The sequence below is a fragment of the Aythya fuligula genome, chromosome 1 (assembly GCF_009819795.1).
Source record: "Aythya fuligula isolate bAytFul2 chromosome 1, bAytFul2.pri, whole genome shotgun sequence".
Classification (NCBI taxonomy): domain Eukaryota; kingdom Metazoa; phylum Chordata; class Aves; order Anseriformes; family Anatidae; genus Aythya; species Aythya fuligula.
The window spans coordinates 128,843,249-128,869,997 of NC_045559.1; the positions used below are offsets into that span (position 1 = coordinate 128,843,249).

Consider the following 26,749-nt stretch of genomic DNA (forward strand, 5'->3'; position numbering starts at 1 on the left):
CCACATTGCCCCCTAGGGCGCACTCTGCAAGAACAGAAACATAACTATGTTTCTAAGACAGGATTTCAAAGTTATTTCTGAAAATCTGAATTCAAAGCTTGTAATTCTGGAGGAAGCTAAGCAGTATGACAGATCGCCCACGGGAAAGTGTGGGTGAGAAGAGAAGAGGCTTTTGATGTGATTGTTGCATTTTAATATACAACCTATATCCTGTACTTAAAAAATATGTACTTTCAGCTGGTTAAATACAAAGAAGATGCATGTTTATTTTCAAACGGGTTAAGAATTTTCCACTGTGCTGTCGGATACTTACTGAATTTTTCAAGGGCTAATAAAAATAAGACATTCAATCATTTTCTAGTTAAGTAGCTATTTTCTTGCTCTTTTCTTTGAAAGTATCATCTTCAGTGAGGAGCAAAATTATGTCTAAAACAGCATTTCTAAAGATCCAAAATACAGTAGAAGCATACACATCTTGTTACTGCAAGGGGTAGTTACTTGTTACTGTTGGGTAGTTGGAGGCACGTCACTGTCAGCTGCTTACACAAATACCAGTGTGACACACAGACATATGACACAAAAACATGTTTTCATGTTGTCCTGTTTGTCCAGACAATTAAAGAGAGAGTTTAACAGTTCAGTTAAGACTTGAAGCTCTGGTAAGACATCTCAGTGGTTAGTGGCGACAGCTATAGCATATGCCACTGTCTCGTGCTAGAGCTGCTTAAAACACCAGGCTTTAGAACAAGGTTTGTGAGGAGAAACAACATCCTAACAGACTGGTGGTGCCTGCAGACAGCAGCTTTTAGCCATCCACTGTGTTTTTCTGCCTATTTAATCAAGAACACTTCTACTTATTCCTCAGTTACATCACCAAGCTGGGTGCAGTCCCTTCCATGTTGCATAAGGTTACTACAGAAGATAGTCTTTTGACTTGACTGAATTATTTCTGTTGGCTGTGGTAATGCAGAAGAACTGTTTCCAACATTTTATCTGTGTTGTATGTGAGAGTGATTTTTATTTTTTTTTTCTTAGCTATTTTAGGAGTTAAAGGCTTCCCATTCTCCTTCTCATGCATATTTCAAATATGCACATGCAAACCCATGTTTTATGTATAGTGTATCTATAGAAATCCTTTAAACTGGTCTACTTGGTTATTACCAAAACCCACTGAGAACTTCTAGTGTCTGGCATGACGTAGGGTATTTTAGCTCAGTTGTATTAATTCAAGATTAGCAGGTTTTCTGTGTATGTCTGTTTTCCAAGTGCTTCCAACTTCCCACCTTCTTTCCCTCCAAAATCTAACCAGTTACTTCAAAGTTGCTCAGTGTGTCTGGACACACCTCTGAGGATGCAAACTTCCACTGCTGCAGAATTTGTTCAGGCCGTCAGTTCTGGGGTCAGGCTAAGACAACCCCCACTTCAGTTTCTTTCCCATCTCTGCTGCTCTGGCACACAGGCTTCTGATAAGAATACAGTGCTCTACTGGAAAGTGAAGCCTTTCCAACCCACCTACAGTCAAAGAATGGTGATAAAGGAACACACAAAATATAAAAATGTTTCCCCATTTTGCAAGGGGAATCCAAACCTTAGCCTCTCAAGGAGGGGGAAGCTAGGAGCTGATGCCAGAGCTCACAAGATAGTGTTTCACCATAAAACTTAACATGGAAGAATAGGAGAGAGCAGAGGTCCAGTGGGAGCAGAAAGCTGGAGATATCTGGAGCCGTGAGTGAGTACCTGATAATCTTACCAAAGAAAATGTATGTAATATTAACAACAACAACAGCAAAATAAAGCAAATTTTAATAGGAAAATCCATGATCATCTGAGCTGAAGTAAGTAATTTTTGTCTTGGCAATGTGTATTAGTTTTCTGATCTGCTGTAATGAACATGGTATGTTTTCTAAAATAGGTATTCTCAACTGTTACATTCAAAATTGATTTCAATAAATCAGGGAGTACAGAAGAGCTCTGCATACATCAATTCACTCTATTGTTTTGATTTGCAAGTTGTATAGAAGTGCTAGTATATTGCAGTTAATAAAAAAAAAAAAATCCTTAAATTGACTTTTGTTGTAATTTTATTGGTTTTAGCCTACAACCTGCTTAGCTGAGACTCTTGAGAAATTAATGAACTGCTCATTCAGGAGGCCAAGCTGCTTGCTCAAGCAGCCAGATGAAAAAAGAAATGTCTGAATTACTTTCTCAGAAGCACTTAGAGTACCAAAGTGTTTGTAAGCAACATAAGCAATGCTAATGTTGTTAGTATGTATGGAAATAATGGAATAATTTAATGGAAATTAAATACTTTATTACTTAATTTCTGAAAATATGTTTAAAGACTGTACTGAAGCATTTTTTTAAGGAAAATTCAAGTATTCTTTTCAAAGAGCAAATATGAAGTGCATGTGTTTTCTCTGCCCAGTTTGTTTTCCTCACCTATGTGCTTGGAGTGGCCTGGCTTGGGGTCTTTGGCTTCTCCGCTGTGCCTGTCTTTATGTTCTATAACATATGGTCAACTTGCGAAGTCATCAAATCTCTTCAGACAAATATGACAGTTCCAGGGGACCAGATCTGCGTGGATATCAGGCAATACGGTACTTATTTAAATCCTGATTAAATGCTTTATCCTTTCTCCTTGGTCTATCTTCAGTAGTTTTGTTTCAGCTTTATCAAATGAACCAAATGCAAAAGCATCTTGTGTCCCTGAATGTGCTATTACTTTTCTAATTAATTCAGATTACATTGATCTCTTTCCAGATGCAATCAGTTTAACTGAACAGGCAAGTCATTTATCTAAAATGATTTTGTAGCAGTTTCCAATACCATAATATTAGGTGTAAAAATAGATCAGCCTCAAAATAAAGTTCTTAGAGACAAAGCTGAGAGATAACCAGAATCTGTTTTCTTAAGCCCATTTGTATATGTATTTTCTTTCAAAAAGCTGTTTTTACATTTAATTATGAAGTTAATGCCTGAGTTTTGCTGTAATGATTACTTTCAGTGAAAACCAAAAACCTGCAATTGAGGGTCTGCCTCAGATATTAATGAATTAACTCTGCTTTCTAATTACACACAGAAAACTGGGGGAGGGGAGGGGTGCAAGTAGCAGAGCAGTGGGGAAATAGCTTAAAATATTGTCTGGCCTTTCAAATACTTTAGTCATTAAAGTGAATTTTTCCTGAAGTTAATCTCATCTTCCTCTGTGCTGAAAACCTTCTGTCACAGTTACTTTGGGGTTCATTTTAGCTTGCATTTTCTGGGTATGTTTGTTTCTTTGGACTAATTAAATCAAAGCTGAGGAAACTGATTCACAGTCGAGAAAGAAAGCAAGCTGGGTTTTCCTTTCCTGTCCTGTAGGTTCAGTAGGAGAGAATAAGATGTACCAACTTTAAAAGTAAGAAGTCCCAAATCAAATACTTGCATCCTATTTCAGCAGCTGCCACCAAGAGGCTGGGAAGTACCCTTTTTCAGTAGCAAAGCCCAGGAGTGCAGGGGAAAGGTGCACTCCTCCACCCTTCTGCTTCTCCTGTTTGTTTTGCAGCTGTGCCAGGGCAGTGAGGGGCTGTGTTTTTCCTCTGATTGATAAAATCATTTGTCTTTCAATGAGTGGCAGGAGGGAGCAGCTTCTCAACGCGCTGCTTGTGTCACTGAAGTGTCTTCTAGTTCTGGGTGGAAGCAATAGCTGAATGCCTTCAACTGTATCTTGCAGTTGCAGAGAAGAAACTGGCTTTAAAGTAAATCCTATAAAGTCTTTCTGAAAGCCATATTGTCCTGAGATAGTTTCAATGACCTGCCCCTTACAAAGTTTCTAATTCCAACCAGCCGAGTTTAAAATGTGAGTTGTATCGAGGAGGAAAAGCGCTGTTTTCCTTTTTCAAGCCATGGCTTCTGCTTAAGCTTTACATCTGTTACTGGTCTAAAAGTTTAGGTTATTTTAAACTTTCTAGATCCCATCGACTTTTCAGATTTTCAATCATGTAAGAAAAGTAATTGGGAGTACGTGAGGTATAGCAGACCAGATTCTCTTGTAGCAGCTCTCACTTAATGCTTTTTTACCCTCTGGAACTTAAATAGAAGAAAATTCTTGTGTAGTTCTCCCCTCCAGCTCCTCATTCACCCTCTTCTGCAGCAGTTGTTCAAGTAGCACTTAATCTAGTGAGGAATTGCACAATAAGTGCTGTCCTGAAAGATGCCAAGTATCTCTGAGATGCAGATGATCCCTTTCAGTCCCCAGTCTCGGGGAGCAGGCAGTATGAGACTGGACCTGAAGCACAAAAATCCAACCATTTGGCTGCCATATGGGAAAACCACATCTGAGAACATATCTTGGCAGCAAGCCTTGGTATAAGGAGAAAGTGCAATTTTAGTGAGCTTTTTAATTTCTCCTGCCAACTCAAAGCTGTACTGGTCAACGCGTGGATGCCCAAAATGGGAACACAACTGGCAAGTGGGCAGAAAAAATAAGAAAGGAACAGAAAGCATGTGTTGATTGCTAAAATTAGTGGTTTCTTTTGCTGTGGTATTTCAGGTATTATCCCGTGGAATGCTGTACCTGGCAAAGCCTGTGGTCCGATCCTGGAGAACATCTGCAACACGAATGAGGTACAGAGGCATGGCCCATGTGCGACTTATGCCTCCAGGTCACTTAGGCACAGCATAATAACTAACTTGGTGAAAGTTTGTGGAGGGAACTAATACTAAGAGTAAAAAGAAATTGATTTGGGCAGAATATTGAAACTAGTCTGGCTTTGATCATCAAAAAAAAAAAAAGTGTTTTCTAAACAGTTTAAGTTTTTAGAGCTTTGAACCTCTTGCTATGAAGACAGATTTATTATCCTTATTCTTTAAAACAGCTGAAATGCATGTTATACTATCCTTAGTTATGTAAACATTTTTAACATCTTGTTTTTTCATCTTTTTCCCCTAGTTCTACATGTCTTATCACCTGTTCATTGTGGCTTGTGCTGGAGCTGGTGCCACTGTCATAGCATTGGTGGGTAGCATTTTTATTTATTTTTTTATTTTTTACTGCGCAATGTGTTCCTTTCAGACTTAAGATGCTTTAAGATCAAATTTTATGCATCTTAAAAATGCTGATACTAGACGTAAAAGAGGGTGAGCTGTAATCACTGTTACTTTCTGCTAAGCTTTGGGCATTCTGAGTCAGCAGGTCCAACACTTCTGCTTTAAGAAGTCATCTTAACTCACCTGCCCTATCCTTAGGAAAAAAAAAATCTTTGCATGTCCTTTTAAAATCCTACTTCTACCCACTGTTGATATTTTTCTGTTCACTATTTCTTTTCATTGTTGTAGTTTATTTGATCAATAGCTTGTAACCTCTTGTTCTTTTTGTCTGGACCCAGGCAATTTGACTAGTCCAGCCCTGCAATGCCAATCACAGGTAGCAGTTGGAAAAAGGGATGTTAATAAGATGGCTTTTTTCATGTGTCTAACACTTACTCTAGCTGCCAGCTTCTAACTTCCTATCAGCCCAATCCAGGTGTAATGGTGCCTGCTCTTAGGCAAAATAGCCTTAGGTCTGTGTGTAGATTATACTCAAGGGACAAAAGGCAAGTTAGTTACCTTGCATCTTCACCCTGGAGGAAGCTCGGAATAGCATCTGTTGTAAAAGTATCAACGGTTGCCCAAGTGGGCTTGAGCCGTCACCTTGTTTGTTTCTTACTCTCCTGTATTTTGTTCTCTTCCACCAGCTGATCTACATGATGGCTACTACATATAACTATGCTGTTTTGAAGTTTAAGAGTCGGGAAGATTGCTGCACTAAATTCTAAATTGTATAAGCCCAGTAAAGAGCTGCATTGCTGTAGCTTGAAATACCACTGACACCCTAGGCTAAAAGTCTAGCTTTCTGAATTTTGTTACAGTAATTGTAAATAGCTTCAGTAAGCCTCATTTAGCTTATCAGATTAATAAAATGACTTCTTGTATATGAACTATGATGTGGATGAGATCTGGCTATTTTTTTCCTGTTGAGAGGATTCAGTTACTGTTGGACTGTTTATAAATTGTCCTTTGGAAGATGGGACTTTTTCATTTGAAGTCTCCATTTGCTTTGTAGCAGTCATCTCTAAAACAAAGACTGGAACAGTTCAGGGTCAGAATTACTCATCTATTCTTCATCCTGAATGACAACTGCAAAAAACTCTGAGCATACAAATATATATGATACAAAATATAAAGAGTAATAAAGTCGTGCCAGTCTCTTTTGGCAGAAATCAGAAGCCCCAGTATTATGAATTAGTCGGCTTGTCTTTCTGGTGCATGGATGATTAAGTTGATTATTTTCTTTTACTTCATTTTCAAATAACTGCCAAATCGTGCTCTCTCTGGAAGGAAATACATCCTTGTATTAGCTCTGCGTAAAACAATCACATTCTGGTTTTGGACCCTAAACTTGTAAAGAAATAGCATATAAATAGTTTCTGTTCTTGTATGACTTGCACTTTAGTAACTGATTTCTCAGTAGCCAGATCTCAAAAATGTAAGTATGACTGCACGGGAAGCAAAACCATGCATAGATCATAGAGACATTTTTACACTGTTGGGGGAAAAAATAAAAAGAAGTGAATCAATATGTTCAGATGTAGATTTTTTGCATGAAGTATGGTGAAAAGATGTTGGGAAGAGATGAATTCAAAAACCAGGAAAAATCCACACAATAATAATGGGAAAAAAAAAAAAGCTAATTATGATGTAAAACTTTTCACCTGAAGTTAGACAATGAGAGTTTAAAATGTAGTTATAACAATACATGATTAAGACATCTTAACCCAGAGATTGCATGCTTTTGCTTAGTTTTGGACTCATGTTTTGTTGTTTAATTTTTCAATGTGTTAATGTAGCCTTGTTCACGTAAATAAAACTGTTTACAATTTCAGGCTTTTTCCAGGGGGAGGGTGGAATTCTCATCTGCTTGTTGGGTGAAAAGAATTACCAGGATCTGGGCTTGAATATACATAAACACCACGACCTTAGAAACCAGTTCTTCTGAGCACCTCTTAGTATACATAGGATCTAAATTGCCACATACAAAAGTTTTTTTCCCTGCTTCCCCCCATTCTGCATTTTAATTGATCCGTACAACTCTTCAGCTCATTTTATTACTGTTGTACTAACTTTCTCTAAGTTGTGAATAACCAACCTAAATATTAGCATGCAAAATTCTAGAGATCTTTGAGAATAGCCTCTGTGCTTGTTTTAATAACAGAATGCTTATTAACGTAGAATAACTTTTTTGGTCATTATTGTAAAGAGCGTCTATTAATCTAACTAGCAGCTTGCTTTGCCTCTTGACATGCTCACTAGCCATCATGCTCACCCTTCTCTTCCAGATCCACTTCCTCATGATACTGTCTTCTAACTGGGCCTACTTAAAGGATGCAAGCAAAATGCAGGCCTACCAAGATATCAAAGCAAAAGAAGAGCAGGAGCTTCAGGATATCCAGTCTCGGTCAAAAGAGCAACTCAATTCTTACACATAAATCTTTGCCACAGTAATTCAGCAGAAGAATTCTGTAGCTCTGACAAATCAACAAATAGCTGCTCTGCAGTACAGATGTGTGTCTACCAAACAAAATTATAGAGAAGTGTAAAAGCTTCACGTTCAAGCTCCTGGAACACGTTCATAGGGAAATCTTCCCATGGGTAATCTTCCATCCTTTCATGCAGAGAATGGAGGTTTTATTCCAGGCATTTTAAAAGGCAACACTTCACAATAAGTGACCAAATTATTCTTCTTTGAGACGTTCAGAATTTACTATTTGACATGCAGCATGAATTCCTGCACAAAACTGTGGCAGGTGCTCCAAACCAGCAAGCAGTAGATGTTTGTACAGACCTTAGACAAAGGCACGTGTAAGATGTGTGATTTAGTATCTCAGTTTATATACCAAATGGAACTGTGGCTGGCTAAGATTTCTGATAGCCTGTGCTTATTCGGAAGCACAGTTGCAGCGTTTCAGCGTTTCATAAGTCCTAATAGGGCAGCCTTTGAACACTCTTTACATGGGCCACAGGAACAGCAATCTACTTTTGTGCCACAGTTTTTTACAATGAACAGTCATTCTCCTGTGCTTACCTGAGTGTTGAGCAGATGTCCCAAGTTTTAATCTTTTTATTAACTATTTAATGGAATGTAGATGCTTGGATCTGGATAATGATCCCCTTCTTTGAAAATAAATGTCAGCTTTGCCTTAATATTTATTTTCTATAAATGTCTTAGCATTTATATAGTGGCAGGAGACCATTATCCTTCATTTTAAGTGAAAAGTGTTACCTTATTAAAATGACACTGATGTGACTATTCCAAATGAGCAGATGACGAAGTTTGCAGAGTTTTACACAATAAAAATGACAGCCATAAAGCAGAATACAGGATGTCCACCTTTTCTCTATCTTGGTGCTTAGCAAATTTATAGTCAGTGCTTATGTGTTTTCCTTTTTACAAATTAATTAGCACATTAAGAAAACGTGGTGTTCAGAAAAAAACAAACACAAACTGGTGCCATTTTAAAGTCATTTCCCATAGAAGTCTGCCTTCTAATTAATGTTTATTTCAGAAGCTTTCAGTGATATCTTGAGTATTAGTGATGGTATATTTGGTGTTTGTTCTATATGATATATATATATATAAATATAAATGTCGGGGGAAAAGTAAAATACATCAGTCATTTGAAAAAATTGAATATTCAAGTCATACCCATGTTAAGCTGACGTGTGGTTTGATCGTTTTGACTGTTTGCTGAATATAAGTAAGTCAAAGGAAGCACAAAACTTCTTTAAGTCAGTATTAAGAGAAAAGGCATTTTGGGGGGTATTAACTTCAACTATAATTTTTCTGTTAAATATTGAAGTCTAATTTGACAGTTTAAAAAGGGGGCAAAGTTGATCCGTGTAGAGCAAATATGACAAAATAGCCTAGTGTATGTTCTTACCTGTTGCATGAAGGAGACATTTCTACAGCAATGCAGGTGATGTTCTAGCCCAGTGTTTGCATAAGGGTAATAATGGAGGCAGTGTCTTAAAGCCTAATTCTTTTCTAATTCAGTGTAGCTATTACTGGGAGTTTTTGAAGTTTTGTTTAAGTAGTCTAATATTTTTATGTAAAGAGCATTAAATTTTGCTATGTATAAATTTTTGTAACCTAACAGTGAATCAATATTTTCTATCAGTGCCAAGGGCTTCCTGTAGTTACATCCAAGTGTTAAAATAAATATTTGTAGATAATAGACAACACTTGTGTATGCTTATTTTAAAACAGACCTACAGCTACTCTATACTAGTGCATCTCTGTTTTATATCTCTATCTGAAGTTAAACACATTCTGTTCAATATTGTCCATTTGATAATGTACTGCGAAAGGCTGCCCTGTAGGTGTATGCTTCAGCATGGTAAGTTTTTCTAGCATTAACTACTGATAGTTGTTCCAGGGCAGCATAAAGCAACAAGCACTATTCAGCCCGTGCTTAACATCAGACAAAACAAATTTCTGAGGAACTTTGTAAATTCCATCTTTGCTGCAACACAAAGTTAATTTAGCAGCATGTAAAATTAGACTATCCCCTAACTATTTTGTCTTAATTTAAAAAAGAAAGTGTGTCTCATTTATGGTACACCACATTTCAATCTCCAATGAATTCAAGAGGGAGCTTCAGTTTTGCCCCTAAATTCTGTCAAACTTGGCTTCATGTTCCTGTAGTTAGGTCAAGGTAAGCAGCCTCAAATGCAGTGCAAGTTGTACTATATGCTGCCGCCCAAAATTACTTCATTGATTAAAAAAAAAAAAACTGTATTTTATACTGTAAATAAAGTTTAATGATCTTGCCTATAATTTACCTACAAAATGCAAAGCTTAAATAAAGATGAGTTAAATAGCATTTTTATTTGAATCTCTCGGTTCTGGGCTGGTTAATACTAACAAAGCATGAGAAAAGGCTGCTTTTAAAAGTGTTTCTGATGCTGTAGCAGTAAAAGGGGCAAGTTAGCGTGGTTCTGTCTCTGCTCTCTAAAAAAGCAGAAGCCAGGGGTTTCGACGGGATACCTTTAAAAACATGAGATAGCCTCAGTGTAATAAAAAGTTCGGCTGTTACTTTGACTTACTGTTTGTTACATTTTGTGGGGGAGGGGAGGAACAACATTTCAAAAGCTGTGGATGTTTCTAGGAATTCAAGGCCAAGCCCATCTACCTGAACATACACATTCATTTCTTTACATAGCTTTGGCCTTTCTCTCACCATGCTCCAGGGCCTCCTGCTGGAATAGTAACACATCTAGACTCAATATTGAAATTCGGTGACTAAAGGGGTAAGACTTCAATAGCAGCCTTACTCATTTATAATTATACACCCTGCAATTCCTCTGCCTAGCATTTATTGCAACTTCATTTACGGTCAGAAAGCTGTTTTAAAAACATTTTATTGTAGTTAAAAGAGAAAAAGAAAAACGAAACCGGTTGCAGCTGTTCACCAGAAGCTTTCATCATCATCTCCATGAGAAATGCCTGCAGCACTGTAGTGGGGATAGGAAAGGAGAAAAAAATGGCTTTAAGTCTGAAGTAGTTTCTTGTATGAAGCATACGTTTGTTTCAGAGAAAGTTAGTTACACACAACTTAATAGAGTGCATCTAATCACAGGCTTTAGTCAATGACAATCTATGCTGCAGTTTTCTTGCTGTTCCAAGAGCAAGCCTTTAAGAGCGAGGATTTGGGCCACCTCATCCATCAAACAGCATTACTATTGACTACTGTGGTAGCACAAAAGAACACTGCACAGATATAATTCAGGAGCGCCAGCATAGGGTCTGGTGTGTAAAACAGCACTTTAAAGGGACAGATCACACTGTAGCTAGTAATGATTCAGTGTTAGTCACTTTTAATCAGCTCTATATTTTTTGCTTAGATATATTTTCAATTCTACATCTTCAGATAACCTGAAAGATTTGATTGATAGAGATATTTTCCCCCCATGAAGAAACTAAAAGCGACAAATCCTTATTTATTGATCTCTAGAGATAACCACAGGCAATGCCCTAGCTGTGGAACTCTATCAGGCTGCCAAAAACCCCTGAAATAAGATGTGTGAACTAGTTTGTTAAAAGTCCGTGATGCTACTAATAAATCAAAGCTAGATTCAATTCAAATAACAGACTGTATGCAAGGTACAGCACAGACAACCCTTCACAGAATCATTACTGAGGAGGAATTCGTTGTGTTTCAGCTCACCATGAAGGAACTGAGATGCTGCTCCACTGCAGATAAAAATTTTAATTGTGAAAGCTATGGAAACAGATCATCAAATATAGTTCCTAGATACTAATTCAATATTGTGCCAAACTTACCTGTATAAGAATTGGGAGGCTCATCAATTATTCCAACGTATTTACTTTTTATTACTAACTTTTTAAAATCTATTTTGCTTTTTAAGAGGCAAACGTCTCTTAACCATAATTCATGCTGTAAGTATTAATTAGTAGGAAGTAATAGAAGTCATTTGTAGTAATGTATGAGCCTTACCTGTCATCTTTTTCACTAGATGTAATTCCCTCTATGAGTGATATTTCTTTTATTTCTTCTTTTTTTGAATCCTGGCAGCCAAGAGGAAGAACCAGTTACAGAAAGTGTATTTTAAGTCAAGGTTTAAGTGACTCTAACACCTAATAGTTTTTGAAAATAAATATCTTCTGAAAGAGCCAGCCTATTTCTAGAAATGAAGCACTTCATCTAGAATAATGAAGCTTTGGAAAAATGGGTTTGGACAATGCCTGAATAAAACTATGCTGCAGTATGTAATCAAAGTAATGTTCACACATGTAATTGTTCTTTAAGGTCAAATTTTCCATCCTGCCGGATTACATTCTATCAATTTCATCAGTTGTGTTACTGGAACACAAATCAACCTGTATAGATTAAAACTGATGTATTTTAATTAGGATCTCAAAATACTATAAACATGGACTACTAAAAAAAATGAGGACATATTTCTGTTTAAATACTGTCAAAGTACCTAAGAAAAAATAAACAAACAAAAACCCCCACACATTTGAATCAACACATTTCTGCAATACAAATCCAAACACTCATTTCTGCAAGTTGTTACGTTAAAGGCTCTTAATGGAAAAAAAAAATAAACGAGATTATTATTTTCATTGTAAGCATAGTTAGCGAGACACCAATTCAAACAATATTTTGGGGGGCCCAGTTTTGAGAATAATCACCTTGTGTGCCAGTTCCTGCTCTCTTCTCTGCTGAATTATTTTCATATATTTTTCTAATGGATTTGGAGCAGAATCCTTTACAATATCTTCAGCAGCAGAATTACCATTTTCCAACTTTTCTCCCTCTTCATCTTCTTTTTCTTCATCTATTTTCATCGAATCTTGGATCCACTTTAAAACAAAAAAAATCAAAATTAAATACCAATCAGATCAATGAAACTACCTTTATACCTAAATACTTGCAGGATGTAACATTAAACTTGGTAAAATATGGCAGTGTAAACAGCATTAAACTTGTTACATGCGGTTCAAGATGAAATGTTAAGTTATCACTTGAATTCAGGAGTGTCATTCCAAAAAAAATCCAATCAGTTTGTATGCCTGAAATGCCATGAGGACTGAAATCCTGGCTTCTGCATATGGCTAGATCTACACGTGAATTGAAGATGAGCTGATACAGGTATGCAAGTTTCTTGAATGGCCTCGTTTGCTAGTGTGAAGGGCAGCATGATCAGTACCATAGAACTGAATTGAATTAACCAAGGTTTGAGTGTGGGAAGAGGAAGAAGAAAGGGGAGAGAACAAAACCCAAATTTTATACAGTACACAAAAATCCCGAACATTATTTTGACGTGCTACACCAGCTCAAATGGTTTTAAACAAACTCCATAGAGTCTCCTCGTAACTTCTGCTCAAAAAACAAACAAACAAACAAAAACAAACAAACAAACAAAAAAACACCACCCTAAATACCATCATAAAAGCTAATGAACAGGTGGACATTAACATTTCCTGGTGATGTTGCACTCACAGCAGTCCATACCGGAGCAAATGTATAGCTTGTTCCAATAGCCTGGTGACATCTGCATTTTAACTTCTTAACATAAAACTGTAGCTTCCAGTTACATGAAGCATGGAATAAAAAGCATCCATTTCCAGGGAAAAAGTTACTTGGCATAAGAGGAAGTTCTAGCAAGACTCTTTGGTTAATCATACAAGTGCTTAAAATAACTTAGCCTTTACTACTTTCACCTAAAAAAAGCGTAAAATCTATTTTTAACCAACATCTATTTTAACACAGAGCAATCCTACACTAATATCACACTGTGAAGCTACATTACTGTCACAAATTAAAATACTAAATCACCGTCTCTTTCTTAAGCTGTTCCACTTCGTTTTGCTCTCTCTCCAAAGCCTCCTCTTGTTCTCTCTCTCTCCTTTCTTCTCTGGTTCTCCTTTCCTCTTCACAGTTTTTGTCTTCTTTACTTTGTTCTTCAACATGTCTTTGATCCAACACAGCTGTGAAAAATTATTTCAACATCTATGACATAATTTATAGATACTTCAGTAATCTACTATGGTAGCATACAAATAAGTAACAGCTTCCTGTATAACATTGAAAGGAAATGAAAAACAACTGGAAATATATATACATATATATACATATAATACATATACTGGTGTTATTCTTATGTATCTGGCAATGTTTCTTTCCACCTCAATACATTTCAGTCTGGTATATGACTGCCTAAGAGTTGAACTCTAGAGACAAAGTAGAGTCCAGGGAATTGACAAATCTCTCTGCATTTCTTATTTCCAGCACGAACTTTCTCATGAAGTCTGTTATGTTTAAATTCATGTTGCTATATTTTTTCTCTCTATATAAGAATTATCTACTATACAGAGCAAAGTAGAAAAGCCACACACACTGCACTGAAATCATTCTCATCTATCCAAAGAATTAAATCAGCATTGTGACAATGCAGTTTACAAACTGAATCAATCAGTCAATCAATCAATAAATAAATAAAAGCCAGGCATGCAGTATAGAAAATGCTTCAAAATAAAAACTTTCAGGTCTTACTTCTATCAAGAACAGAGGCAATGTTTAATTATCATTATAAAGAAGGGGAAAAGAAACGTCAGAATCTTCCCTCCAGAGGCTGGGTGAAGGGCTAGGGCCAGGGTGGAGGGTGGGGGAAGCATTATTAAAAGTCTTTAAATTAAAAACACATTTAAACAAAACTGGGGTGAAAAAGTCATCCTCGTACAGTAAAGCAAAAGAAAACATTCTCTTTTCCTAATTACATAATTACCACTTTTGGAAAAAGTTTTCATTCACTTTGGCGTATATACCTACAGAATGTTAAATATTTGGGGTTTTGTTTTACACATGTGACATCTAAAAAGAGCATTCACTTTTGTTTCTGAGCTGAAAACTCACTCAAGTCCTGCAGCGAAGTGGCTGTTGCTCGCATAGTGGTTGTGACATGGTTTTCATTGACAATGTCCCCAGATGGATGCAAGACATCACTTTCACACTGCTCTGGAATGTCCCCCTGATCTGGAGAAGAAATTTGAACAATGGCTTCATTATTTTGTAATTACAATAGTGGAGCAAAGGAATGGACACAAAGTGTGGGAATGGCTGAATTAGAACTCATAAATATAAGCACTAATTGAGCATTTTCCTTCCAACTTGACCATTTCCCTGAGGATGAAGAATCACAGGCTGTGCTTGCTTCTTTAATTACAGAATTGTTATTTTTTAAATTAGCTATTGGAACACATCTGTTTAAAGAGCCAAAAGAGAATCATGAATAAACATACAATAGAAAACCAAATGTTTTCATTTCTTTACATAATCACGATACAGATCACAGAAAAATTACATGTCCAAGCTTAACTCATCCCTTTCATACACATAAAACAACCTTTAAATTACTTGATCACATACTATTTCTTTGTTAGGATCCTTGCCCTCTTCAGTGCACGGGATGGATACCACTAAATCAAATATTCTACACTGTATTTTCATCTGTGCAACCACGGCTCTGAATTTTTTTAAAAAATAATAATACTGTACTTCCTCTGTGATCATCACTACTACACTCAACTGCTTCTTAATGATTTATGTGCAAACTATGCAAACTGCTGTTAACCCAGTGTTATGGAAGAAAGCAGAAAGAGATGAGAAGTCAAATGCAGTCAGTAGAGTTTTAGGCAGCCAACGCAAAATACACAGAACCATTTTCCAGACAGGTAGTGTAAAATAGAACAGATACTTTATGCATCTCCTTCAGTTTTGAGTAAACATTTAAAAATACAAATTCCCCATCCTTCAAATATTATCAAGGCTTCAAGCATTTCTCTTTCTATTTTGTAATAAAAACTGAAATATTTTGTATGGTGATAAACAAGACACCCAGACTAACCAGTCTCTCTCTCAGAATGATCCGAATCCCTTCGATTCAAATTCTTTTAAAGGAATTTCAGATGAAGTTATCATAGAGAAGTTATGCCAAACTACCAATCTAGCAAAGTTAGGAGGAAGTTTTCAGTTTCTTACAATAGCAGAAAGAAGTCTTACCAGGTTGCCTAGGCAAATAAATTCTATGTATGTTTTATATAAGACCAAAATAATGGGTTATCATGCTTAAAAGACAACTTTCCTTTTTTTCTCTCTTTCCCCTTTATTTAACTTTAAATTATAAGGTTTTCAACAACAAAATTATTTCCATATGAAGCATGAATATGTTTCAAGGTATACATGTATGTAACGTTTAAACAGTCAAAAAATTCCTACCACAAGTAGGTTCCTGTTAAATATTATATCTAACTTCTAAAAGCCTGTCAACCACACAAACAGGAAAAACAAATAAACAAAACAATATAGTAAGAACCATTTTTACATTTACCATTTTGCAAAGTAAAAAGAAAAAAAGGGAACACTTCATACACCTTCATTTCTTTACATAAGGGTGGACAGCAAGAGATGCATTATATCCTTAGGACGAGCACATAACTAAAAGCAATAACTGCCAACAGAAATCCCAATTTTTTCTTGCTAGAGCAAGTATTTATCTCCCATACACCATATTCTGTGGTATCTCCTTCCCTCCATTGTTTTTTCCAGTGTCATCAACCTTTCTCCTTCTCTCGTTCCTTCATTATACTCTATATACTTAGATTTTACATTCTTCTCCTCCCCCTAATTTCTCCTGCGTTATCTTCTCCCCATTTTAGCCATTCTGATTTCCTTCTACATAATAAAAATGTGTTTTTTTTGATGCAGTCTGAATCAAGTAAAGTACTACTAATTTAGAAATCATTGGTATATGCAATCTCTTACAGTTATTACTTCTGACTACGGCATGTCACTAAATGATACAGTGGTAAGCTATTTGAGCACAGCAGCTACTCAGGCCTAACTGCCAAGAAAATGCCAATCTATTCATATGTGTGAGAAAGCAAAATTGAAATATTTAATGTGTTCCTAAAAGTCTCTAATGTGAAAGTCAACAAATGAATAAAAATCCAATCAAAATATGAGATGAGTAGAAACCATTAGTGGTTACAGGCTTGGTTCACATTAAAATAATGCATTTGAAGCTCATAAAAAGAGTACTGAATGAGGTAAATTAAAATAAAAATGTACTGAGTAAAACTTCAAGGAGAAATGCATAGATCAGTCATCAGCTTCCGCTAGTTATCGCTGAAGAGTAACAAACAGCACATTCGCTGTGTACACAAACAATAGCTTTCTTGTTTGGTGGATTTGTTTTTAAAATACTGACTGCTGCATTCTCACGGGTTCGGGAGAGTGAGCAGGAGCATCGCTTCATCTTCCATATGACCGAACTGCACCCAAAGGAACAAGCCGGTCACAGACTCAGGAAAACACTCACCAGTTCGCAGTATTTTTTTCAAACTCAGTTGTTCTCTCTCCCATATAATAATCAGCGCCTCACCAACTATGAATTCATGAATGATGTATGACCCCTCTCTCTGTCAGTCTCAAGAGTTTTTAGGTGTAACAAAATTTGGGTATGAGAAAGGTTTTAAAGCATGTTGTTCACATCCTTCTCATTGATAACTCCACTTTAAACCCACAGTTTCATGGGAGATAAAGCTGCTCAGGCCTACCATTAATGGGTTATTCAAATGCTGAAAAACGAGGAAATAAAGCCAATAACTTTCCATTTCTGTCTTCTATAAAGTACATCAACTTTTATAATCCTCTTCTTTACAGTACCTTACTTACATGCAAAATTTTCTAAAACTGACTCTGCATGTCTAACTCCAGCATACAAAAAAAAAGAAGGAAATATCTCTGTAGCACACAAAATAAAACACAACATAATGCCAGAATTCCTCCGGCAATTTAGACCAAGAAATGTAAATAAATAAAATACTCTGAGATGGAAAAAAAAAAATACATTCACATTTCAGTAACTTAACCATACATTCCAAGTGCACTCTAAAATATTCTGAAGTAACCTCTAACTTGTAACACTACTTAATCTCTGGTTACGGAAGGAAAAATCAACAGAGGTACTAATTGCTGCAGAAATTTATCTTCACAGCTACAGCTTGGTAACGCTGCTCTGGTATTGGTCCATCAAAAACACTCCTTGTAATTTTATTTCATGCAGCAAATACATGTATAATAGGGCCTCGGGTTAGTTCATATACTCGTATACTTTGCTTTAAAAAGAAAAAAAATCCTACAGCATTTTAAAACGTTCTGAAGCAACTGTCAGACCTGCATGCATTAATCAGAACAAGGTTATGCAAGATTTCTGAACAAAAAGTATGTTCCCAAATTTCAGAACCAAATGGATTTTAGTGTCTACTTATTTCTCCATATCCTTCTCCTCTAAAGATGCAAATATGAAGAAAAATAATCTTTCATCACCTGAGACAGTTTCTTCTTATTTTCTTCAATTATAGCCTTATCCTGTCGAGACAATTGTCTTCCAACTGTTAAGCCCTATGGCATCAAATAAACCATTTAAAATGCACTAAAGCTTACATTCAAGAGAAGAAACGTGTTCTTCAAGGTCCTCATATAGCAGTTTCTCTGGTTTGGGGTTACTGCTGAAATCTTGGTTATCTATTTGTTGATTCTGAAGTCTGAAAGACGAAGGAAGAGAGTAAATAATTTGAATAAATACAAACACTAAATCCTTTAAGCAAATAGCTACCAGAGATTTAAATACAAAGCTTACTCACATGCACAGCACTAAACCTAATGAAAAATCCATACAAGCACAATGCTACAACTTTCTGCCTCCAAAGTCAAGGTATTTAAATACAGTTCTCTGACTTTTACCAAATGACAGCTCCATCACTCTGATAAGATGCTTCCCCTGCAGCCTTTCCCCAAGGCCTATGTGTGACATAAAGCTATTAGATTAAAACAATATACACACTCAAAAGGCATAAAGAGGAATAAGGAAAAAAAATAAATAAAAAGAAAAAAAAAATGAGAAATACAACAAAGCGTGACACACAGTCAACTGAAATTTTTTAAATTGCCTTTTTTTGGCTCTGTGTTAATCTAATTCCCCCTTTCATGTCACTTTAACAGATGTGTTTGAAATGTATTAGGATTAGGTGTCTGGCAAAACATGTATTCAGGGGTGAAAATCTGGGTTCTATGAAAAATGGGGTTAGTGCCCTCATTCTAAATCCCCGTTTATCTAATCAGAAAGATGATGTGAAAGAACAATATCAACCATGTGACCTTGCTACTAAACTGTGACCAGAATCAGAATAGAAAAATAGTACAGGTCACGAATTCATCAGCAGCTCTTTATAAAGGAGCTTACTTCACACCAGCTGTTGCTGGTGTATATTGTTCCATAAATATGTTTGTGTTTATAATTTCTAAGCAATTCAAGACATCCATGTGGGCGAGAACAGAGAAAAAACAAAAACAAAAAGACATACCCCAATAATGAGGCATGTTCAATAAAAACAGCGAGTTTGGGAAAAAAAAAATAGATCTGCATTTTCAGAAGGATGGTTCAATAACATCAGTGGCAAAAAAACATCCTGTAAGTTTAACATGGCAAAGTAGGTGGAACTCCACGTTTTTGGAAGTCCATGTTTTTAGTCTCAAGAACATGCATGCCAAATTCTTCAATACTGTATCCTGTAACACTGCTAGGAAGACACTCAGTACACTGCCGTGGATTTAGCAAAGAGAGGAAGAGCCCTGCATCATTAAGTCCATCACACACATGTACTTCCAAGCAATTTTTCCAAATTTGTTTTGTCAGAGTTGAGGACAAAACCCTGGACAGTACCTTACATCAATGCTCCATAAAACAATATTGATGTACCAATCAATGCCAAATAAATAGCAAGAGTTATACTTAAAATGACTGTGAGAGTCAAAAATGACCTCCACTATCTATTTTATTAATGTCTAAAATTAACTTTTTAGCCTAAAGCTGGTAAAAACCTTCACAATCAGCTTCTTCAGCCCCACATGAAAAAGGAATGGTTTAGATAATAATCTGCCTTCCTAACTCTAGTCTTCCTGTCTGTATTTATTGGCTTCCCTCATACCACTCATATTTTTAAACACAAATAAACAAGGATCTCCTAGTCACAGAAGCAATTGTTGTTCCCCACTGACAGAGGCCTAGCTTAATGGCTTACTGGTGTTACAACATCTTCTTTTCTTTCCTTTTCACATAAATTCCCATTGCCAATTAAAATCTGCAGGTCATAAACTAATCCCACAATGCACATCAATGATGTGGCATTTGCTAATAATGAGAGTAAATAACTGGAAAAGCCCACACATGCATTTCTCAAATATTTTGTGCAAGAAAAAAACAGTCCTAGGCACAAGAAATTCCAAAATGATCAACAAAAGAATGTTTTCCCTTTTAAGAAAGTCTTGGGAAAGCAGCAAGTCCAAGCAAGCTATTGGGACTATATATCCTTGCTTTGTCATGAGGAACTCAGGAAAGCAACTACCACCCATAGTCCCTGGCCTGTTCTCTGTAGCACAACTTGCTCATACTGCTTACTGTTCCCACAGCATATTTATTCCCTTTTGTAAAGCTCAGACTACACAACATCCTACCAAGAAGTATGCTCCCTCACAGCACTGAAGCATTTTCCCAAATACCTTAACACGCAGGTTAACACAACCTTCAGTTTGTAAGTTCTGTCATAACACAGAAAGTCTGATGCATGCTGTAGAAAATGGGAACAAATAGACAAAGAAAACAGCCACTTAAAGCCAGACACAAAGCTAAATCAGAACTAATCTCATAGTTTCTAGAAATCCCAACAGCTTCTTTTCAAGGTCAAGAACTTAAAGGCTCTCCCCAAATTCTAATGATAGCAGAGATCCTCTCTACATTAAATGTGCATAAAGGACTGGAGAGCAAGAAAATAAAGCCCTGTGAATGCCTGATAGAGCTGCCCAAGACAAACCATCTTTCTTCAACCATCACACCTAGAATGATGGCTAGCAGGTTAAGACTGATTCAAGTGTCTTTTTCTAGGAAAAAAACACATTATATATGAAACACTCAAGCTTTTTCTGAAGACATCTATTCAGGATTCTCAGTCTTGGAGAGCGAAAGCAGTAGTAACCATTGATAACAGAATAATTTCATACATGGAAATAGGAGATACAGTGAGCAAAGAGAAGATACTTTTGTGCAGCTTACTTTTTTGGAGTTATTCATTTACTCAGCATAGATGTTAAAATGCATAGTTAATAAGAAGAGCTCTGCTACCTATCTCCTTTCCACATGCAAGGGAGACTGCAGATTTCTATTCTGAAAGAAGTTATACAGGCACAGGAACATACTTTTCAGAGAAAAAATCACTAGCATTGCAACTTGCTACTGAAGTGAAAATGTACAGCTGTCTTGATTTACATTCTTAAACAAGCATCAGAAACTACTGAGTTTCAATCAGCAAAGGAAAGGTCACTGATGTGAAAAGCAGAGACACAATGGAAGAGAACAAGAATTGCTCAAGGAATTAGTGGTGGTAGGTTTTTGTTGTTGTTGTTTTTTATTATTATTATTAAATGTTTTTGTGTGTATCAGATATAACCTCGACAGCTTTTGGACATCAAACATATGCAAAAAGACTGTTTTGATATGGGATAGATGAGAGATTATCACTACTTTGGACAGGAATTTGTGATGAGTTTGTCATTGAAAAAATAATTTCAAGTCATTGAAACATGAAGTTTACCCCTCTCAAGTCTCAACATTGTTTTCTGAAATGAAGTTTGTTCTCAAGTCAGTCCACAATTTCAGCAGGACTTCTCACTAGTCTTATCAGGATCATAGATATAAATGGATTACACAGAAGCCTACCGGAAGAATCAAAACTGCTAAATCCCAATAGAGCTCATGAAAGCAAACTGCTAAAAGTACGTTCACGTTCAGTTAATTCACAAAAGGGCAAAGACATACCATGTGATAATTCATTGGCCACTTCACATTTCCCATTTGCAGCATGTTACAGGAAGATGGTCCACAGTCACTGGACACCAAGAACACTCAGATATACCTCAAAGAGCTTCACAGTGAAAGTCCTTACCTGCCAGGCTGAACTGAACCTACCCATAAAGATTACCATATCTAAAGTCACTCACACACATTCCTCACACATTTAAAAACTAAAATTTCTTATTAATCAAGAGTTTTCAGAGCTCTTATACAGAATTAAACAACTGACATGCATGCCACAGATTTACTTTTAGAAAGCACGCTTTCCAAAATTAGTGATTAACTGAATATTAATTTGTAAGCAACAAAACTTTCATTCAGATGTCTGAATGTGACCTGCTGCATAAGACTGAAGGTCTAACTGACACAACAAATTTCAAGCACTGCACAACTTGCAGCACTCTTGAAATACAAGGATCCACACCTTGCTTAAGGTAACAGCATCCAATGGTTTCAAAAGTTCTTCAGAACACTGACACATGAAAAGTTTTAAATGGAAAAAAGGGAAAGGGATTAGGAATGGGAGAAAATATTCTAAAGACAAAAATCCTTACCCTTCTTTAGAACAGTTTTGACTTATAGAATCATGGCTTAGTCGAATTATTAAAAGAGCTATCACCATGAACAGATGTATGTTGTTGTTGTTTTTTTTTAATAATAAAAATGTTGCTTTGTAAATGACATTACCCGATTTTCTCTCTGTGACTGGATGGTGAGGAAGAAACAGACTCAGAACATGAAAGGATATGTGGCTTTGAAATAGGAGAAAGCACCTGGTCAACACTATGCTGGGAAGAGGCAAGGTACAAATCACTGGCATCTGCAGAACAAAAAAACATATCGTTTATATTAGTCAGTATTTACCCTACTACTCAGATAAGACTGGTTTTCACAACATGTGCATAATTGCACTATGCACACACTGCCACTGTAGGGAAGTTAACATCCAGACCTATACAGCTAAATATGATTTTTCTTGTACTGGTTATTTCCAACAGGGTAGGACCTGGTATGAAAACAGCACATTTGTTCAAACAGCAGACCCTGTTATTTCAAATCTGCTGGTGACTCACATATAAAGAGAATTAAAAAATATATATTAAAAAGGAAGAATTTAACAGAAGCCAGATGAAGCAGTCTTCATGCCACATGTTCATATGCAACTAAAATAGCTACATGAAAAGAGAAGAATATAGGTAATTAATTGTAATTACCTAGTTTTAATAATGTCCCAAAGTAGTTATACTGAATATCAGTTTTTGAAAGAATCTCTGCATATCATAGGATTACACTTGTTGCAATAATATGGAATAGTCGCCTCTTTAATGCTACCTGAATTAAGTGCAGTATGTGCTTAATGTACTTCCTCAGTGACTGTTTCCACAAAGAACTGATACTCCTAAACAGCTAGCACACTTTGTCTCTGACTTTCTCTGACATCAGGCAGCATGTCTTTATTCTGAGGGTGAGCAAGCACTGGCACTGGTTGCACGGAGAGGCTGTGGATTCTCCCTCCTTGCAGATCTCCAAAAGCTGCCTGGAGATGGCCCTGGGCAGCCTGCTCTGGGTGTCCCTGCTTGGGCAGGGCTTGGAGCAGGTGACCTCCAGAGGTCCCTGCCAGCCTCAGCCTTGCTGTGATTCTGCAATTTTCCTGCCCCCTAGCAAATAATGAATGAGGGAAAGACTATCACTGCTAAATCTTACTGTTCCAGTCATGCAAGAGGAACAATAAGCACAACTCCAAAAACGTCCCATATTAGCTATCATAACTTACCATCTGAAAGATTCTTATTACTAAAAACTCTTTCCAATTTGGAAACAGGAGTAGAAGAAAGGCATCTTGAAGAAGGTATTCCCTTGTGTGGTGGTGTTGAAGGATTTTTAAAGCCCTCAGGCTGCCCATTTCTTCCAATGTATTTTTCACCTCTTGGGCTGCTCACAGGGGAATGCTGGGAGCTAGGATTATCCTCTAAAAGTTCATGCTGTGTAGTCAAGGGGGCTTTACCAACAGCACATTGTAGAAGTAAAGGGGACTGCATCTTTCTTGGCGTTCTGCTTGCAGCTGCATCCTGCATTACTCTGTGTTGGTAGTTTCTGTAGGCTTCTTCCAAATACTCTGCCTCTTTTTCTAGTTCCTTTATTCTAGCCCGGGTTTGTGCCATACACTCCAGGTCAGAATCTGGAGAAGCGCTGCGCGTCTGCAACTGCTGATGGTAGCCAACTCTTGGCAGAGCATTTCCCTTCACGACATCATTCATAACGGGATTCTTCAGGAACACACTGTCCACATAAATATCATGAGGTACAATTCTATCATCAAGGAAGTCAATGACAGAACGATCAACAAGGGAAGGCTTGGGGTTCCGATACACTTCATTTTCCAGAGCTAAATGACCAAGAACATGAGTGACAGTTAAGACAGAAAGATGCACATAACTGAACAGAAATAATAAAATGTGGCATTTAAATTCTAATTTGATCAAAATGATTTTAACATGCAATTTATTTAAATTTCAAGAGTTTAATGTATTGGTTTAAATGTGTATTTTTATGTAGTTGCATAGCTGCAAGTTATCATTGGTACTAATTAATTATATATATAATTATTTCATGTAAAAACCTACCTGAAAAATACAGGCTTACTAAAAAATCTAACACTGTTCTTTCTTAAATCACATTTAAAAGAATAATAAAAATGCCACCACCCTGGACACATTATATCCAATCATGTTGTTAAAGGGTGATGGACACCATTTAACAAGGGCAGGCCAAAAGTCCACTTCTATTTAGATCAAAAAGAACTTGGGAAAAAGTAACGTAGCATAAATGTAATAACGTAATGTTTTACTATTATTCTTATTATTTTATTTTATAAGTATTCCTCAAAAATTATCAGTTAAATTGAAATTTTGGGGCCTTTCTGCTGCCTGGTTTGCACTTGTTTTTTTCAGAAAGCAAAAGACCCATCTACAGGTCTGCATCTATTTTGGCAAAATGACCACATAATTTTCATTTTACCTAAATGGTTTCTTCAATGACATCCTTAACTCTGCCGCAAAAAGAAAGTCCATGCAATACTTTGTCACTAAATTAAAATATATTTGCTGTTTTGATACTGATGAATTTCCAATTCCAAATGGTACTGAGAGTAATTACACATATGAAGATATATACATATTGGTCTAAACAATCATATAAAGTATTGCATACACTGAACTACAGTGCAACATGCAGTGTATGTAATGTATAATCATTGCAGAATTCAATTCCATATTTTAAAATAAAAGATATGTACCAAAACTTAAATTTATCATACTTGATATGAATTTGACAGGCACCTTTAGAACTCCACTTCTTCAGCAGACTGAATTGCTCTACAAAGCACCTTTGTCTTCTTAATGTCTATGCAAGGTGCTTAAGTTATTAGCTTTGGTAACAGCTGTTTAAAAGTTAGATTTAGAATTGTGAGATATGCAATACAATTTCAAACTGATTAGTTTTATTATGAACACTCAACAATCAAAATGCATTAAAACACAATTCACCCCCTGGAAAAATGTGATTATGTTATCACCAAACTTTAATGTCTTTACACTGAGCGAAAACATGGACAATAAAAAAAATGCAAGTGTTTATCGATATGGTGAGAAGCACTTTGTATGTATAAGTATATATCTATATATCTATATATATATAGATATATATAAAAATGATCAGGGAGGAACACTTTCTCCTTCCTCTTATATGCTTGCTTTCTGAAAGGAAGGAAAGTTGTAATCAGGCTGCATTTTAAACTGGTCTTTTAAATCGATTTTGATTTTAAACTTGAAATGTTTAAATGTTTAAAACTTTAAACCACTCAATGGTGGCATATTACTTCAATGCAACTCTAGCTCTTTTAAGCATCTAGAAGTTCCTGGTTAGGTATGTGAACTTCGTAAAGGACTTCTTTGGTATAAGACACAAACCTGCCTGTGTTTGTTTCAACTGTAGTTTCAGTTCTTCAACCCGCACATTTAACTTCCTGACAGTAGCTTCAGAGTCCAACAGTTGGGTCTTTAACTGAGCAGCACGCTCAACCTGAAGAAGACCAGAGGAAACAAAAAACATAATTCAAATAAATAGAATAACCTGAACTGTTTGAATAGTTGTGGCCTTCTAATTGTTTTTCAGGTCCAGCAAAACCATATAGATACATAGTATCCCACAGAAAGCCAGAGCTGACAACTTAGTGGCTTAGAAAGATTTACTTTGGTTGGCTATTTTATTGGGGGTGTTTTGTTGTTGTTGTTGGTGGTGGTGGTTTTTGATTGCTTTTCTAGGTTGTTTACATAAAAATAAGCAGAGTACAAACCATTCCCATAACTACATGCAGAACAGCCTTCACAGGTACACAGATAAACGTTAACAACATGACAAGAAGAAGAAAGAACTCAATAAATAAAGAATCATTTACCTCACTTTGTAGCTGCTTTTCCAAAAACTGCTTATCACTTTCAAATTCATCTAGTGCCAGCCTTCTGGCACGTTCTACCCTCCTCAGCTCTGCCTGGCAGGCCAGGTGCTCCACTGAGGGCTGGGACAGTTCTTTCCAAAAAGAAATACCAGTCAGACAGAGAATGACAAGCCTGCGCTTTTCTATAAGATACACCTTTCAAACTTAAAGATGATTTATTTTCAAGCACATAACAAGGTCTTTTAGAACTAGGCTTTATTTGAATAAAGTACCTGGGGATTATTTTTTTTCTTTTTACAAAGGACCGAAGTTTTTTTTTAGCATAGTTGCTTAAGGACTAGACACAGATTTTCCTGTTATGGAAGAAAAATACACATTCCTACCTAACTGGGTATATACATCTCTATTCTCTAGTAATCTTGGATGCGCATTAAAAATATACGTCACTTGTTAACTAGTCACTTGAGTCCTTAAGAAAAAAAAAGGAATGTTCTTTTTGCCATTACTAAGCATGCTAACACTACTGTTGGAAATACTGTTCTTCTTTTTTCAAAAGATAAAAGGGATATTCCTTGTGTTATTGTTACAGCTACCACTTCATTCGGGATTTCTATTATATAGACATATTGAAGAAAAACTAACATCAAGGACTTTGATTCATTTTACACTAACATTATTTGGGGTTCGGTGCAAATCACTAGTAAACATAATACAAAGAATGTATTTTAATGAAGATTCATTTCTAAAGAAATACCTGTAGGGAAACACAAACAAGAAAAT

The 26,749-nt window shown here is 36.3% G+C and overlaps 2 protein-coding genes across 14 annotated transcripts in view; one reads left to right on the forward strand and one right to left on the reverse strand.

Annotated features, from left to right (window-relative positions):
- Positions 1 to 9,911, forward strand: part of GPM6B (glycoprotein M6B) — a 108,125-nt gene extending 98,214 nt beyond the window's left edge. For 9 of the 12 annotated variants that reach the window (XM_032192145.1, XM_032192155.1, XM_032192200.1 and 6 more), the window contains 4 exons: positions 2,426 to 2,597; positions 4,532 to 4,605; positions 4,931 to 4,996; positions 7,356 to 9,911. In XM_032192145.1, the coding sequence (XP_032048036.1) occupies positions 2,426 to 2,597; positions 4,532 to 4,605; positions 4,931 to 4,996; positions 7,356 to 7,505 (462 nt within the window). In that variant the 3' untranslated portion in view covers positions 7,506 to 9,911. Of the gene's footprint in view, positions 1 to 2,425; positions 2,598 to 4,531; positions 4,606 to 4,930; positions 4,997 to 5,714; positions 6,743 to 7,355 lie in introns of those variants that run through there. The other 3 variants (XM_032192174.1, XM_032192213.1, XM_032192130.1) reach the window with 1 other exon arrangement.
- A 510-nt stretch (positions 9,912 to 10,421) lies between these two features.
- OFD1 (OFD1 centriole and centriolar satellite protein) overlaps positions 10,422 to 26,749 on the reverse strand; it is a 30,779-nt gene continuing 14,451 nt past the window's right edge. For both annotated transcript variants that reach the window (XM_032192097.1, XM_032192107.1), the window contains exons 13-22: positions 25,970 to 26,100; positions 25,482 to 25,593; positions 23,288 to 23,899; positions 22,201 to 22,333; positions 18,051 to 18,151; positions 14,460 to 14,579; positions 13,383 to 13,534; positions 12,236 to 12,406; positions 11,535 to 11,605; positions 10,422 to 10,530 (exon numbers count right to left, since the gene is read on the reverse strand). In XM_032192097.1, coding sequence (XP_032047988.1) covers positions 10,485 to 10,530; positions 11,535 to 11,605; positions 12,236 to 12,406; positions 13,383 to 13,534; positions 14,460 to 14,579; positions 18,051 to 18,151; positions 22,201 to 22,333; positions 23,288 to 23,899; positions 25,482 to 25,593; positions 25,970 to 26,100 — 1,649 coding nt within the window. In that variant the 3' untranslated portion in view covers positions 10,422 to 10,484. The remainder of the gene's footprint in view (positions 10,531 to 11,534; positions 11,606 to 12,235; positions 12,407 to 13,382; positions 13,535 to 14,459; positions 14,580 to 18,050; positions 18,152 to 22,200; positions 22,334 to 23,287; positions 23,900 to 25,481; positions 25,594 to 25,969; positions 26,101 to 26,749) is intronic.